General features: G+C 46.3%; 4 protein-coding genes across 11 annotated transcripts in view; all 4 read right to left on the bottom strand.

Moving 5' to 3' along the window:
* Positions 1-19: 19 nt before the first annotated feature.
* Positions 20-5,788, bottom strand: LOC125969311 (PRELI domain-containing protein 1, mitochondrial). Of its 2 annotated transcripts, none has more exons than XM_049721212.1 (6): positions 5,643-5,788; positions 2,083-2,277; positions 1,792-2,017; positions 1,504-1,617; positions 1,231-1,309; positions 20-878 (listed from the first exon to the last, which is right to left on the bottom strand). In XM_049721212.1, the coding sequence occupies exons 2-6, from the start codon at positions 2,172-2,174 to the stop codon at positions 757-759; spliced, it is 633 nt and encodes a 210-aa protein (XP_049577169.1). In that variant the 5' UTR covers positions 2,175-2,277; positions 5,643-5,788; the 3' UTR covers positions 20-756. The 2 variants fall into 2 exon arrangements, with proteins under 2 accessions (XP_049577169.1, XP_049577170.1); XM_049721213.1 differs by having other exon boundaries at positions 2,083-2,308; positions 5,643-5,785.
* On the bottom strand, positions 4,934-7,903 carry gpank1 (G patch domain and ankyrin repeats 1). The gene is made up of 4 exons (XM_049721198.2): positions 7,150-7,903; positions 6,887-7,028; positions 6,740-6,809; positions 4,934-6,618 (listed from the first exon to the last, which is right to left on the bottom strand). The coding sequence occupies exons 1-4, from the start codon at positions 7,558-7,560 to the stop codon at positions 6,177-6,179; spliced, it is 1,065 nt and encodes a 354-aa protein (XP_049577155.1). The 5' UTR covers positions 7,561-7,903; the 3' UTR covers positions 4,934-6,176.
* Positions 7,904-8,159: 256 nt separating this feature from the next.
* On the bottom strand, positions 8,160-12,448 carry LOC125969272 (zinc finger protein 184-like). The gene is made up of 2 exons (XM_068650669.1): positions 12,404-12,448; positions 8,160-12,019 (listed from the first exon to the last, which is right to left on the bottom strand). Exon 2 carries the CDS (start codon positions 11,932-11,934, stop codon positions 8,947-8,949), a length of 2,988 nt encoding a protein of 995 aa, XP_068506770.1. The 5' UTR covers positions 11,935-12,019; positions 12,404-12,448; the 3' UTR covers positions 8,160-8,946.
* Positions 12,449-12,804: 356 nt separating this feature from the next.
* The window catches only part of sdk1b (sidekick cell adhesion molecule 1b), a 169,910-nt gene continuing 168,471 nt past the window's right edge, over positions 12,805-14,243 (bottom strand). For all 7 annotated transcript variants that reach the window (XM_049721155.1, XM_049721160.1, XM_049721157.1 and 4 more), the window contains 2 exons: positions 14,108-14,237; positions 12,805-14,031 (listed from right to left, as the gene is read on the bottom strand). In XM_049721155.1, coding sequence (XP_049577112.1) covers positions 13,723-14,031; positions 14,108-14,237 — 439 coding nt within the window. In that variant the 3' untranslated portion in view covers positions 12,805-13,722. The remainder of the gene's footprint in view (positions 14,032-14,107; positions 14,238-14,243) is intronic.

The following is a 14,243-nucleotide window of genomic DNA, read 5'->3' as shown; positions in this document are numbered from 1 at the left end:
GAAATATACTACAGAGCAGTGATTTTTTTATTCATTTATTTATTTATTTACAGAACAACCTGTATAATACCTCCCCTCAATTTTTGTCAAAAAAAAAAGTTTATTCACAGAATTTTACAGTACATCACAGCAAATTAAAATACTTTTAGAACACATTTTAAAACAATGGAATCATTTTAAAACTATTTCAGTCCCAATGAGAAGCAGAGGGAAATAAATATTTTACGAGCTTGATGTCAAAGGAAAGACAAAAATTAGATTCTCTAGACTAATAAAAATTGACAGAATTCTCGCAAAACAGGTCCCTAATGAGCAGCAATTTGTCTTTAAGCCGACCTTTGCAGTCATTGATATGTTTCACATTAACAGGCATCAATTGCATGCAGTGTGAGTCATTTTTAACATTTCCTTTTGCTGTACAAACATGATTGTAGTCTTGCACACCCACTCCGTGTTTTTGCCTTTACATGCACAGACAATTCCATTTTATTCCATTTGACATGACGCATCAAGGTGTGTCTTTGAACGAGTGACTATTTAGGCGTAAGTAAACGATGTTGCGTGCAAGTTGCAAGCTTTTGTCTGTGTCATCATAAGTCAGATGTGTTTTTAAAGATCACAAAATGGGAATGACGAGCAATCTTGATAAAAAGTAGTAGCTTATGATATGGATTGAAATGATGACTCCAGCTGTGAAATGTGCTTCCGGGCTAAGACCCTGAGACTTTCCAAAGTGCAGGATGGCTGTCTCCTCCGTCAGACGTACTGCCGAGGGTTCTTCGTGGTGGAAGAGGCCAGGCTCTTGGTGGCTCCTTTTGCCTTGTCGGAGGCTTCCTTCACTGGACTCCTGAGCAGCCGCTGGGGCGTCTCTCCTGTGTCTGCACAAAACCAAAACACTGGCTGTGACTTGAATGTAAGTTTGAGACACGCTGCCAATCTACTGTGACCTAACCACTGACTCTCTCCTCTGCTACAGTTCACGTTAAGCCGCTACACGTCATTTGCATACTCACCAGGCTGCTGACGTCTGAAGGTGGCGGTGGGGCAGAATCACACAACAGCGATAACGCATCGGGCGCCATAGACGGTGGGTATTTTTGCCAAAAGCATGCTTTTTTTTTTTTTTGTGGGCTTTTGGTTCAATCAAGAAGTGATTCTGATTGGATGGACAAGGACCTTTTCCTCTACCAATGTTTTTTAGATGCTCTGTTTGTCGTCGTGTGGACCAACCTTGCAGATTTGACAGCGCGTATTCCAGTCCTTTCATAGATTTGGCTTGGTTGTTTTTGAAGCGGGCCAATCCAAACTCCTGAGTGCAGACAAGGAAGAAAAACAGGAAACTTGTTTACATGCAGGACAGATATGAAGAGCATAACTTCCTGTTTTGAATGTTTACGCCCTGCGGCAAAAAATGTACTTTCTTGCACAAAGCAGTTGACTGTGTGTAAACAATTTAAGGTGAGGAGTTTGCGGTATTAACGAGACGAAAAGTTATTCGGAGACCTGGATGGGTCGAGAGAAGCCGTAAATGCCGGAGGAGATCCATGCCTCTCGTTTCAGTTGGGTGACTCCCGGCAGCTCTTCCGAGTCTCGGAAAACACAACGCTCCTCCACCGACTGGTGGGAAAACAAAGATAAAGATAAGTCCAACAAAGCTTTTTGTGAAACTAAATAATCAAATTGCCTGATGACAGCTTCCAAATGTTTTTTGGACCATTTGTAGAGTTGCAGTGGTGACCACAAATCACCTTCATTGGTCTCTATTTCATTTCAGTGGATCGGCTTTCTCACCATGAGAGTGGTGTGGTTGAGGTTCCAGGTGTACGTTGTCAGACTTCGGCTGACCGGGTCCACGATGGAGTCCTCCACAATGTACACGGAGCGCGACATGCCAGTGGGGAAGAAGCGCTCGGCCCAGCGCGGCAGCCGGTTGGTCTTGGTGAGCAGACGTCTGGAAAGGAGCCGGTGGTCCGTGGTCACCTCGCGGTACACGACATCCTCCGTGAGAACGTGCGTGCTGGACAAGCACAAGAACGTTCAAATGTGATTGAAGAATACAACGTCAACGATGTTATGAGTTACCTGAAGGGGTTGGGATAGCGCTGCCAGAACGCAGACACGACATGGTCCCACGTGTCGCCGATGTCACTTTTGCTAGTAAAGTACTTGACCATTGTTCTGCTGATGGTGGTCCGACCGATGTGTCAAAGTGCAGTCACTTGTGACGACACCATAAAAACAACAGGATGCTGACTCCATCCAAAGTCTGGTATAGTTCTGCAGAGGTGAAACGATTATTGATGGGGACCTATCATGGATAATTCATTTGTTATTTACTTGTTGTATGCAAAAGAGGAAAAAAGCAGACTACAACTACATTTTTTATCATTTCTTTTAAATAGCCATGTTTTCAGTGAACGAAAGTGAACGAATCACTTCCTAAAATGATTCGTTCTTTTTTCAGTTAGTATAACTTCCACCAGTAGATGTCGGTAATGTACATTGAAGTTGGTGCCGCCTCGCCGTAAAACAAAACGAAGAAGAAAATGACGTCACTTCCCGTTCACAAACGAACGTAACAACTTCTGTAATGCGCGTTTTCTCCAAGCTAACGGCTAACTTTATTGTATGAAGGAATGCGCCGTTATGCAACAACGGGGAGATTATGCTTCTCTTTGGGTAATCTTGATCTTATAACAGTTTTTTAACACACAGTTTTTAAATAACGTGTATGCATATATACACGCCTAAATATCGTTATCCAATAGATCTACTGCAATTTCACATTGGATTGCTGGTTTGAGATTTACTTTTAATATTATTATTTTTAATAAACATTTATGTTAAAACTTGTCTGGTGTTTTATTCTTTGTTTTTATAGTCGCCAATTAAAACATAAAAATCAGACATTTGGTTAACTGCTTTATATGACAATATGTGTATGTATATCTACTGCAATTTCACATTAGATTGCTGGTTTGAAATGTACTTTTATTATTTTAATAAACATTAAAAATCTGTTAAAACTTGTCTGGTGTTTTATTCCTTGTTTTTATTTTTTTGGGCATGAAAACAAATGTCTGACATTTGGTTAACTGCTTTATATGACAATATGTATATGTGTTTTACGTTGTGTAATATGTGTTGGTGTCCCCCAAAATAAAGAGCAAGTACTCAAATGCACATTCTTGACACGTACAAAAAAATGCATATAGTTATTAGGTACACTTGAAAAAAGCAGTGTACCTAAAGGAGTGTCTGTGTGACGTCACGGATCAAACAGCCAATCAAAAAGTGGGGGTGAGGGCGGGTGTGGCACTTTTCACTTATAGTTAAGCTTTGGCCATGTTTTTCCCTAATGAACTGGCCTGTTATTAGGTACACTTGAAAATGGTGGTGTACCTAATGGAGTGTCCAAGTGACGTCACAGATCAAACAGCCAATCAGAAAGTGACCCTCGTTAAGCGCACCTGCGTGAAAAGTTTTAGCCACTTTCACGTTCAAAAAGAGCTAAAACTTTTCACGCACCTGCACTTAACGAGGGAATCACACAGACACTCCATTAGGTACACCGCCATTTTCAAGTGTACCTAATAACAGGCCACTTTATTAGGGAAATATCATGGTCAAAGGTCACAGGTGTCAAGCTCTAGTCCTCAGGGCCGCGTTCCAATATGTTTTCCAAGTGACCCTCGTTAAGCGCACCTGCGTGAAAAGTTTTAGCCACTTTCACGTTCAAAAGGAGCTAAAACTTTTCACGCACCTGCACTTAACGAGGGAACCAAACGGACACTCCATTAGGTACACCGCCATTTTCAAGTGTACCTAATAACAGGCCACTTTATTAGGGAAATATCATGGTCAAAGGTCACAGGTGTCAAGCTCTAGTCATCGGGGCCGCGTTCCAATATGTTTTCCAAGTTACCCTCGTTAAGCGCACCTGCGTGAAAAGTTTTAGCCACTTTCACGTTCAAAAGGAGCTAAAACTTTTCACGCACCTGCACTTAACGAGAGACTCACTCGGACACTCCATTAGGTACACCGCCATTTTCAAGTGTATCTAATAACAGGCCACTTTATTAGGGAAATATTATGGTCAAAGGTCACAGGTGTCAAGCTCTAGTGCTCGGGGCCGCGTTCCAATATGTTTTCCAAGTTACCCTCGTTAAGCGCACCTGCGTGAAAAGTTTTAGCCACTTTCACGTTCAAAAGGAGCTAAAACTTTTCACGCACCTGCACTTAACGAGAGACTCACTCGGACACTCCATTAGGTACACCGCCATTTTCAAGTGTACCCAATAACAGGCCACTTTATTAGGGAAATATTATGGTCAAAGGTCACAGGTGTCAAGCTCTAGTCCTCAGGGCCGCGTTCCAATATGTTTTCCAAGTTACCCTCGTTAAGCGCACCTGCGTGAAAAGTTTTAGCCACTTTCACGTTCAAAAGGAGCTAAAACTTTTCACGCACCTGCACTTAACGAGGGAAGCACACGGACACTCCATTAGGTACACCGCCATTTTCAAGTGTACCTAATAACAGGCCATTTTATTAGGGAAATATCATGGTCAATGGTCACAGGTGTGAAGCTCTAGTCCTCGGGGCTGCGTTCCAATATGTTTTCCAAATTACCCTCATTAAACACACACAACCGATTCTAAAGATTCAGTTCACTGAGATCTGGAATGCACATCACTAGTACAAAAGAGTGCAAGCAGTTGTTGGCTGCTGGTCAAAATAGCCGACTGGTTAGTGACTCAAGCGCTTACTCGGTAAGAACTTGGTTCGAGCCCAGGTGAACTTTTGTTGTGCAATTAACCCTTTATTTATTATTTATTTATTTTTTACCTCGTGTCATGCCTATTGTCATTAACCAAATGTCTGATTTTTACGTTTTAATTGGTGAATATAAAAACAAGGAATAAAACACCAGACGAGTTTTAACGTAAATGTTTATTAAAAATAACAATATTAAAAGTAAATTTCACACCAGCAATCCCATGTGAAACTGCAGTAGATATATTGGATAACAATATTTAGGCGTATATATGCATACATGAATGACATACCAGCTCTGCCGAACCCCTGAAGCCGGCTCACCGAACCCCTAGGGTTCGTTCAGCCAATGGTAACATTACCCCGACTGCTGTTTGTCACAATAGCACAGCGGTTAAGGCTCTGCGCAGTAAATTATTCTTATTTCTTTGCGTTACGGGTTCAAATCCCGTTGATGACTTTTCTACACACACAGACACACATGCAAAAAACAGCATACACTAATATATATATATATATATATATATATATATATATATACATACATACATACACACACACACACATACAGTCGTAACTCGAGACGGGGAGCAAGATAACATGGGAGCAACTTGACATGTAACACCAGAAGTACGACGGTGTTAAAGGTTGATTTACTAGCGTGCTAATGTTGCTTTACGACGGCGAGCACCGAGAGCCCTTCTTCGCAGAGGAGCTTACACCTCACGTCACAAATCGTCGTCGTTTAGTTAGTAATGATTGTTTTTAGATATGCCCAGTGGAACGAGACGTAAACAATGAGAGGACGTTTGCTAACATATTCAAGCAGGGTAAACCCCGGCGACAATGAAGAAACATCAACATTTACCTGTTACTTCGACGAAGGAAATGCTGGCTGGTATAGGACTGGATGTCTTCTTGTTCAAGCGTCTTACGATACTAAACTATAATTTGCCATTTTACACCGTAGACATCTTTGACGATCATTTCATGCCACGCCACTTGTCACCGCGGCCAAGGAAGGAACTGCAAACATGGCGCACGTAATGTGACCTAACGCTACGATTATTTTTAAAAACAAAAATTAACATATTTTTATTTGCATAGCGTTTCGTTGTTTGCAATATTTTTTGTATACGAATAAAAATAGTTATTTGTGCATTACTGACAGCAATTAAACAGGCAGATATTTTTACTCATATTACCATAAGAAGCTCATCCCCGGCCCTGAGCTTCTTTATCTGTTAGCATCACAGTACTGTTGCGCAAAACCACATTAGCATTGGTTTGTAACCATTTGACTGTATTATCAAAATGACATTTGCACTGAAATAAAATGTTATTTTTACAACCATCGTAAGCTACTGTAATGTATTGCAAGTGTGAAACAACATAGTAAGCGTCAAAGATAGAAAGAGGCACGGAAATCCCTTTCCCAGGCCTTCTCTTGTTGTTCTTTTCTCCAAATCTCTTTTTTCGTCTTCCCCTTCCGGCCCCGTCCCTCTTCCTCTGGACGCTGTGGTTTCACTGCTTCCCGATCCCCCGCTTTGAAGTGAGTCACTCTGGCTCTCGTTATTGCCCCGTAGCCGAGGCCTTTCTGGTCCCGCTTCAGGACTGTGGCCACGGGTCGCTTGGGTCCTCGTCCATCCGGACCCAGGCCCCAGCCGGGCCGCCAGCCGCAGCTGAGCATCATCTTGTAACTGTTGGCGGAAGGTGGGAGACAGTAGTACGGAGCTGGCGGGGGGCGTTTCATATTGAACTGATGCAGCGTGGAGGACAGATGAGATGACAGGCCGCTTGTATACTCCACACCGCATGCTTCGCACCACCGAGGCTGGGCCGAGCTGGGGGTAGACAAAAGATGACATTCATTAAAAAATGAATGAGACAAATGTATAAACCTTGGTATCAATGTTTCAAGTGCTTGGGACAATTTTTGAACATCAAGAAGAAAGGCTAACAAACCTGGTATGAGTTTGTTGAGGTGGACTCATTCCATAGTTCTCCAGTTCCTCCAACACGTCACTGTGGCCCGCTGAGGAGAAACCAGGTGATATGTCATGGGACCAGTACACACAGGCACATCATCAACATGAGCAGATGTTTACATACCCTCCAAGGCGAGATCTTTGGCATCCCGACCCTGAGTGTCAACAACGCCCACCCAGGCGGCGCCTTCCTCCAACAGCAGCCTCACCGCAGCTCTTTGTCCTGACCAGCTTGCGCACATCACGCCAGTCCAGAAAAAGGTATCCTGAAAGACCAATGGATAGTGTTAGTGTTTCTATTTTTTATTTTTTTAAAGGGAAAATGGGAAATTAGCCCTGAAGTTTGGATACCCAAACTAACTGGACACAAATCGGAGCGTAACCTACCTGGAAGTTGATGTCCACCCCCTTCGAAAGCAAGTCCTTCAACCCAGCGAGGTCTCCATCTTGGGCAAAACGGAGCAGTCGGAGACCCTGGAGCTCCGTGGACATCTCAGAGTTGACATGTCCACTTGTCTCTCTTGTTCGGTTGCTTTCCGCTCCTCCAGTCGTTCTTCTTTCCGTCCCCACGGCTTGTGTTTCAGGCCTCCTTTTACTGGAACCCTTGTTCGTCTTCGTATTTCCATGATGTTGTCCAGATGGTCTCATGAAAGTCACTTGATCATCTATAAGGTTTTCATAGAACCGTCTGGCCTCTTGTCCGCTGGATGTGCTGCTTGTTTGAGAAGGCGATGGTTCAAACGCCTCTATGCTAAAAATGTCCTGTTTTCTGGCACGGGTAAAACCTAACCCAGCCATCGTGGATGAATAATTCCACTATTTGCTTTTACATACCTCCAGTGACAATTTATAGTGCCGTTACATATCGCAAGTTACCTTTGACAACAAGCTAACACTAGCTAACATTTTCTCGGCAAGTGGTCTTTTTTAGTTCGCTGTCGTTGATTTATCACTGCTAACTTATCATTATCCTGCTAATGTGTACGCGCGATTAAAATAACTTTTGTGAAGAGAAAATTACATCAACGTATCGCTAAAACAAACAATTATGTTACTAAGATAGCTTACCACACTGGGCAGTGAAACACTAGACGTGACAATTTCTTCTTTTGAGGATAATCATGGTGCGTGTGATCACAGCCAAAGTTTGTGCTGCCCCCTAAAGGATTTGAGGTGAAGTGCAAAAATCCAAAAAGCATTAAAGAAGGGGCCTACCTTCATTAGTTTTTAAAGAATGTATTAAGGAATACAAATGCACGTTCAACTGTTTAACATTCAAGGCCTCCACTTGTTCTTCTTGAAAATCTAAAACGATCTAAAAATACAAACTAATAAAACAACAACTTCAACTTTTCATTATCAATCGTGGCTGAAAATTAATGACTTGGACCTTGACAAAAGTTAAGACAACCGAGTTTATTTTCACAAGTCTCAATGCAACAATGCAGTTTTGCACTGCCTGCACATAATATAAAGGCAGCCCATTTGTTTTGTATTTTACAGACGCTCAAACCCTCCTGACATGATTTAAAAAAAAAATCACCTGTTTCCTTTAGTTGGTATGGTACTCTTACCATCACCTACCTAATACTGATAGTAATACGTCTTTCGACTGATGAAATTTTATTTTATTTTAATTAAAAACTCACTTTTCCTGATGACATACACTTTCCTATGACATACATTGCTCTTGAATATATATATATATATATATATATATATATATATATATATATATATATATATTTTTTTTTTTTTACAGTAATAACTTGTCACTACTGACCAAAACCTAAGTGCATGTTTTTCGGACAGTCCTGCTTCGTTTCACGTGAAAGCAGTTCGAAACAAGGCATTTTAGTTATATTGGATTCTGAACACTATGGGGCACTATGTAAACAGAATTTAGTACATAGATTAGACAAAGAAGAACAAATAATCTATAAACACAAGGTACCCTCTTATTCCAAAGTAAGGACAAAGAGAGAGCGAGAGACAATAAATACTTGTTGTGAATACCGCATTATAGGAAGCGCAGGTCGCCAAACACGGGAGTGTGCAAGACGTCAGCAGTCACGGTCATCATCCATTTTGCAGGACCCCCCCAAAATGTCCTCATCCCTTAAAAGCACATTTTGATTGGCGGTTGTGTTACGACGGCGTGTGGAGAAGACGACGGGCACGGGGCTATAACCAGCCTGCGGGAGAAAGCAGTTGAGAGTCTTTTGGGTGGAACTTATTGATGTGTCTGTTGCGGTCCCCCGACTGCCTGAAGGTCTGCTTGCAGTGGGGGCACGAGTACGGCCGCTCGCCGGTGTGTATGCGAGCGTGCACCGTCAGTTTGTACTTGCTGACGAAGGTTTTGTTGCAGCTGACGCAGGTGTAGGGCCTGTCGCCCGTGTGGTAGCGCTGGTGCATTCTCAGCTCGGTCATGCGGCCGTACGTCCTGCCGCAGTCGGAGCATTCGAAGCTGGGCGGCGCGTCCGTGTGCCGCCGTCTGTGCAGCTGCAGCCCGCTGGCCGAGCGGAAGGCCTTGCTGCACTCGGCGCAGGCGAAGGGTTTCTCGCCCGTGTGCGAGTAGATGTGCTGCTTGAGGTTGGCGGCCGTGGGGAAGCCGTTGCCGCAGTGAGGGCACAGGTGGGGCCGTGCGCCCGTGTGGATGCTCAGGTGCTTCTCCAGCTTGCTGGCGTTGAGGAAGGTGCGGCCGCAGATGTCGCAGCTGAGCGGCGCCTCGCCCTTGTGGCCCTCCATGTGCGCCGTCAGCTCGGCCAGCGCGGCGAAGGCGGCGGCGCAGCGCGTGCAGTTGTACGGGCGCTCTTTGCGGAACTTGCGGTGCTTAAGGCAATGGCGCTCCAGCTCCTCGTTGTCCACAAAGGTATCCATGCAGTAGACGCACTGGTAGGGTCTCTCCTGGGTGTGCGTTTGGAGGTGATACTTGAAGGTGGTGCGCTTGAGGAAGACGCGCTCGCAGTGCGGACATTTGATCTCGCGCCGGTCGTGCATCTCGGCGTGGCGCTTGTACTCCGCCGGGCCGTCAAAGTTCTTGCTGCACACGGCACAGTGGAAGCTCGGGCTTTTGTGCTTCTCCTCGTGCTTTCTCAGCGCCGCCTCCACCTTGAACTTCTTGCCGCAGACACTGCACAGGTAAGAAGCGTTATGCGCCTCCAAATGCGCTTCCAGCTCCTCACGGCTGCCAAAGTTCCGCTCGCAGCGCGGGCACGTGCCTCTCTTTTCCTTGGCGTGATTGATCAGGTGCTTCTTCAGGTCCTCCGCCGAGGGGTAGGTCTTGTGACACTCGCCGCAGGTGTAGCACTCGTTGCTGGCGGCCCGGCAGTGCACCATCACGTGCCTCTTCAGGTGGAACCTCCGCCCGAACACTTTGCCGCACTCTGGGCAGATGAGCGAGTGCGGACTGCGCGGGATCTGGTCGTGCAACCTGAGGTGGCTCTCCAAGTGGGCTTTCTCCTTGAAGCTCTTGTCGCAGGCGGGGCACGTCAGCTGCTTGGCCAAGTGCATCTTGCGGTGCTGCTTTAGCTTGGCCCAGCTCGCCAGCATCTTGCCGCACTTGTGGCAGCCGTACTGCCGCAAGCCGTGCTGTTTCCTCATGTGGCGGTCGCGGTGGCACGACTGGCTGAAGAGCAGCGAGCACACGGTGCAGCGGAAGGGTTTCTCTTTGGTGTGCGTGCGCATGTGGCGGTTGAGCTTCTCGGCGTAGGGTAAGGTCAGGTTGCACACGGGGCACACGTGGCTCTTCTTGCAGGGGACGCTTGCGCCGCTAAAAGCCATCGTCACAACACGGATGTCTGATTCCTCCCTTTCATTTGCGCTGCCGGTGTCCGTCAACGACTCCGTTACGTTGTTTTGGCTTTCCCCCATATTGGCCTTGATTTTCTCAATATTGCTTTGGATTTCCTCCATATTGCTTTGGATTTCCTGCATATTGATTTGGGTTTCCTTCATAGCGGTTTGGACTTGCTCCCGTGGTATCGCTGCATCGTCTCGCTGTTGATGCGCCTCGTGATACGCGATGTGGCGTAAAAACGCCTCGTCGTTGGGTGACCTCTCGGAACAGTAGGGACACAGCAGGAACTGCGCCGCGTGCTTCCTTTTGTGGTTCTTCAGCTCCGCCACCGTCCCAAAACTGTCGCAGCACGTGGAGCACACGTGCTGGGCGGCGTTGTGCTGGACCCGCATGTGCCGCGTCAGGTGGTAGGACTGGCTGAAGACGGTGGCGCAGACGGGACAGCGGAAGGGTTTCTCCTGGGTGTGCGTCCTCATGTGTCGAGCCAGCTTGTTTGCGGTGACAAAGTGTCTGTCCGTGCAGACGGCGCAGGTGAACGTTTTACGGACTTTTTGGTTGCCGTCCGTATTGGGCTCGTCCAAGGACTCCTCCAGTTTGAAGGGTGATAATGAGGCGCTATCATTGTTTTTCTCATCATCATCATTGCAGACCGCATCACCATGGTCCTCATCATGCTGCAGGTTTTCATCGCCACTCCAGTTGACGCTAGGTCTCAAACTTTGGGTTTCAATCGCAACTCTCTCCATACGCCGAGGCCTTCCTCTTTTGCGTCGTTGCACGAGAGGCTTGACGTCAGGCCCGTTCAAGACTTCGGACTCCACCTCTTTGGCGATGCGCAGGGCGGTGGCGAGGGTGAGCGTTTCTCTTTGCGAGCGCAACCGCTCTCCGAGCCGCGGTAGATTGGTTTTCTCGATCAGTTGATTGAGGATCAGTTGGTTGTCCGTGCAGTCGCCGGGGGCTAGCAGTGCCTCCAACGCTGTCACAAACTCATCCGTGCTCTCACCGATCATCTGAGCCCTTTGGTGGAATTCGAGTAAACACGCCTGAGTTGCGCGACCGGCGCCGAAGTAGGCGGTCAGAGCTGAGACGGCCGCTGCATACGACTGTTCCCGCGAGACAAGCATAGCAAAGAGTCGCTGACCCTCTTGACCCAGACAGTTATGCAGAAGCATACATTTACTGGTGTCAGTCAGCTTTTCGTCATCGAGTGCCTCCAGGTAGCGTTCGAAAGCAGCGAGCCACTTTGGCCAAACGATGTTCGGTTCATCGGGCGTTGGCAGGAAAGGTGGAGGCAGGGCCAAAATGATTAGTTGTGGTTCTGGAAGGAGGACTTTACTGATTAACTCATCCATACTGAGAGTCACTTCACCCATCTTTACTGATAAGACCACTTTTGGAAGTTTTTCAATTGATACAACTTCCACTCTGGTTTGCTGGAGTCACATTGAGGTCAGGACTCTAACAAAACACAAGTTCAAATATGTTAAAACGAAAATGTGTGTCCCTGTCAAGCCCTGCACATGTTTTTACGCTTATTGCAAATGGGAGTAAACATAGCAGCCCATCAAAGTTGTGTATTACATTTTTATGCATGGTGGGACCTTTTGTTCAAAGGGCCCCCCCTGATCATCGTGCCCCTCACTCCAGGAGTTATTGCACCGCCTCTTTCATTTACATACACACACACACAGCAGATCGATGGAGACTTATAAACTCATAATAATACAAGGGACTGCAAAAATATTAGCTCCAAACATGGGTTTAAAAATAGCTCGAGAGGTGCTTGGATAAGTAAGATAATGCAGCATTCACATACAAAGGAACGAAGCGACACAAACTCACCACACCGAATTGAAGAGCACAGTCAGCGGCTTGGCTCAACAGTCGAAATGTTGCACGTTGTAAAGACGACATTGAAATAATTTGAGAATAAATGTGATTTTGTTGAACAAATACAAAGCAGCCATGACGATGTTGGAGGAAAATTCACCGTGTCGACGCTCATTATTTCCGGTTATCTCGAGGCGTGCGGTTAACCACAGCGCCCCCGTGTGGCCAGAATACGTTCTGCCACTGTACCACTGCTGCGTTTTCTACTTTCTCGCATTATGTGAAGACTAATGTTTGAGCCAAAATGTCTTAAGTGCAATGTGTGCTGCAAGGACGGTTTTTAATTCTGCGCTTGCTGAGCAAAAAAATAAAATAAAATAAAATAAAAAAAAAAAAGGGCCACAGCCACACAGTTTAACAATGACCATTTATTCACACACCATATAGGCGTTAAAACGTGTGACAGAGTGCTGGAGGCTGCTGGCTGGAAACTTTAAATAATACATGAGTACAAAGTGTGTGAGTGTGTGTATATGTCAGCTTGCTCCGTCAGGGTAAAAGCTCGGCCACTTTGAATTTGTTTTCCATGTACAAAATTCATTCTTAAAAATATAAACACACAATGCGCCCGCTGCGATTGACGACGATTCTCTTTGTGCGCATGCGTTCAACGTACACACTCAAACTCAAAACGTAAAAAGAGAATGCAAAGGGGCTTCGGCTTAGTACAAGCGTCAAACGTTGGGAGGATAAAATCAAATAGAAAAAAAAAAAACACACTTTTATATAATCAGAAATCACACTCAATTTGTAGTGCTGGGGGAAGAGTCCATACGCACGCACACACACATCATCTAATAGTGATTATCATCTTTTTTTCTCCCCCTAAGTGTGTTTTAAAGCTGTCATCTTCATATTTGTGCACAGGAAGTCCACATCTTGCTCCTGTGCCGCCTTCTTACCCCCAAAAGACTTCACATGGGTTGGTCCACGCGTGTATTCTTGGAGTGCCCAGATATGTGTGTAAAGACAGACGACAAGTTGATTCTTCTTTTTTTTTTTGTGCTGATTTTTCCATGTCCTCCCGGCTCAGGTCTCTTCTCCGAGAGTCTCTGCAGTGTCCGGGTAGAAGTGGGAATGTGTGTGGGGATGCTAACAGTGTGTGTTGTGGGAGCACAGTGACACTCAAGCATGAAAGAGTTGGAGAGTGAATAGGTAGAAGAGCTGCGTCAGTTTTTTTCAAGGGGCATTAAGCTCAAGTCTCCCCTAGCTTCAAGTCGTCCGCTCTCCAGTTCAAAATGTAAGTTCCCCACGCCGGCGCTCAAGCCTGCTCACACAAAGGAGGAGAATCCCGTCACGGGTGTGCGCGAGCCGGGCGGGTTGGTGTTGGGGTTGGCGTGGGCGAGCGCCGGCTGACCCGTTGGCGTGTAGACGCCGCCCGCGCTGTGCTGGGTGACCACCGTCTGGTAATATGGCTCCGACTCGGCGGCGGCGGCGCACTCCTCGTAGCTGAACGGCGAGCCCAGCGCTTTGAGGCCTTTGGGTTGCCGCTTCCACGAGTTGTAGTAGGTGGGGTCGCTCATGTAGTGGTTGACGAATGAATGCTTGGGTTGCTCGTCCTCGTAGTCGCTGTCCGTCAGCTGGACGCACACGGAAAAGACAGCCGGTGAAGACGGTGTGACGCCGTTTCACATTTCAAGCTCATGGCCACGCTACCTCTGACTCGGAGACTTCGGTGGGTTTCTCTGTGAGTGTGGTGCTCTCCGTCAGAACCGCTCCGTTGTAGTTGTTGCAGATGTCCTCATCCGAGTAGTGAAGACCGCCTGGACTTGGTCTGGGAGGTGACCTAGAC

Source organism: Syngnathus scovelli, chromosome 5 (assembly GCF_024217435.2).
Source record: "Syngnathus scovelli strain Florida chromosome 5, RoL_Ssco_1.2, whole genome shotgun sequence".
In the NCBI taxonomy this organism is placed as follows: Eukaryota; Metazoa; Chordata; class Actinopteri; order Syngnathiformes; family Syngnathidae; genus Syngnathus; species Syngnathus scovelli.
The sequence above is the reverse complement of the archived record's forward strand: the minus strand, read 5'-3'. Positions and strand labels throughout refer to the sequence as shown.

Coding starts and splice junctions, on each gene's coding strand:
- LOC125969311 (XM_049721212.1), bottom strand. CDS start 2,174: ATGGTCAAGTACTTTACTAGCAAAAGTGACATCGGCGACACGTGGGAC. Junction 1,310..1,503: donor GCTTCTCTCGACCCATCCAG/GTCTCCGAATAA, acceptor GTCTGCACTCAG/GAGTTTGGATTGGCCCGCTT. Junction 879..1,230: donor CGCGCTGTCAAATCTGCAAG/GTTGGTCCACAC, acceptor GGTTTTGTGCAG/ACACAGGAGAGACGCCCCAG.
- gpank1 (XM_049721198.2), bottom strand. CDS start 7,560: ATGGCTGGGTTAGGTTTTACCCGTGCCAGAAAACAGGACATTTTTAGC. Junction 6,810..6,886: donor CAAAGATCTCGCCTTGGAGG/GTATGTAAACAT, acceptor GTTTCTCCTCAG/CGGGCCACAGTGACGTGTTG. Junction 6,619..6,739: donor CCTCAACAAACTCATACCAG/GTTTGTTAGCCT, acceptor GTCTACCCCCAG/CTCGGCCCAGCCTCGGTGGT.
- LOC125969272 (XM_068650669.1), bottom strand. CDS start 11,934: ATGGGTGAAGTGACTCTCAGTATGGATGAGTTAATCAGTAAAGTCCTC.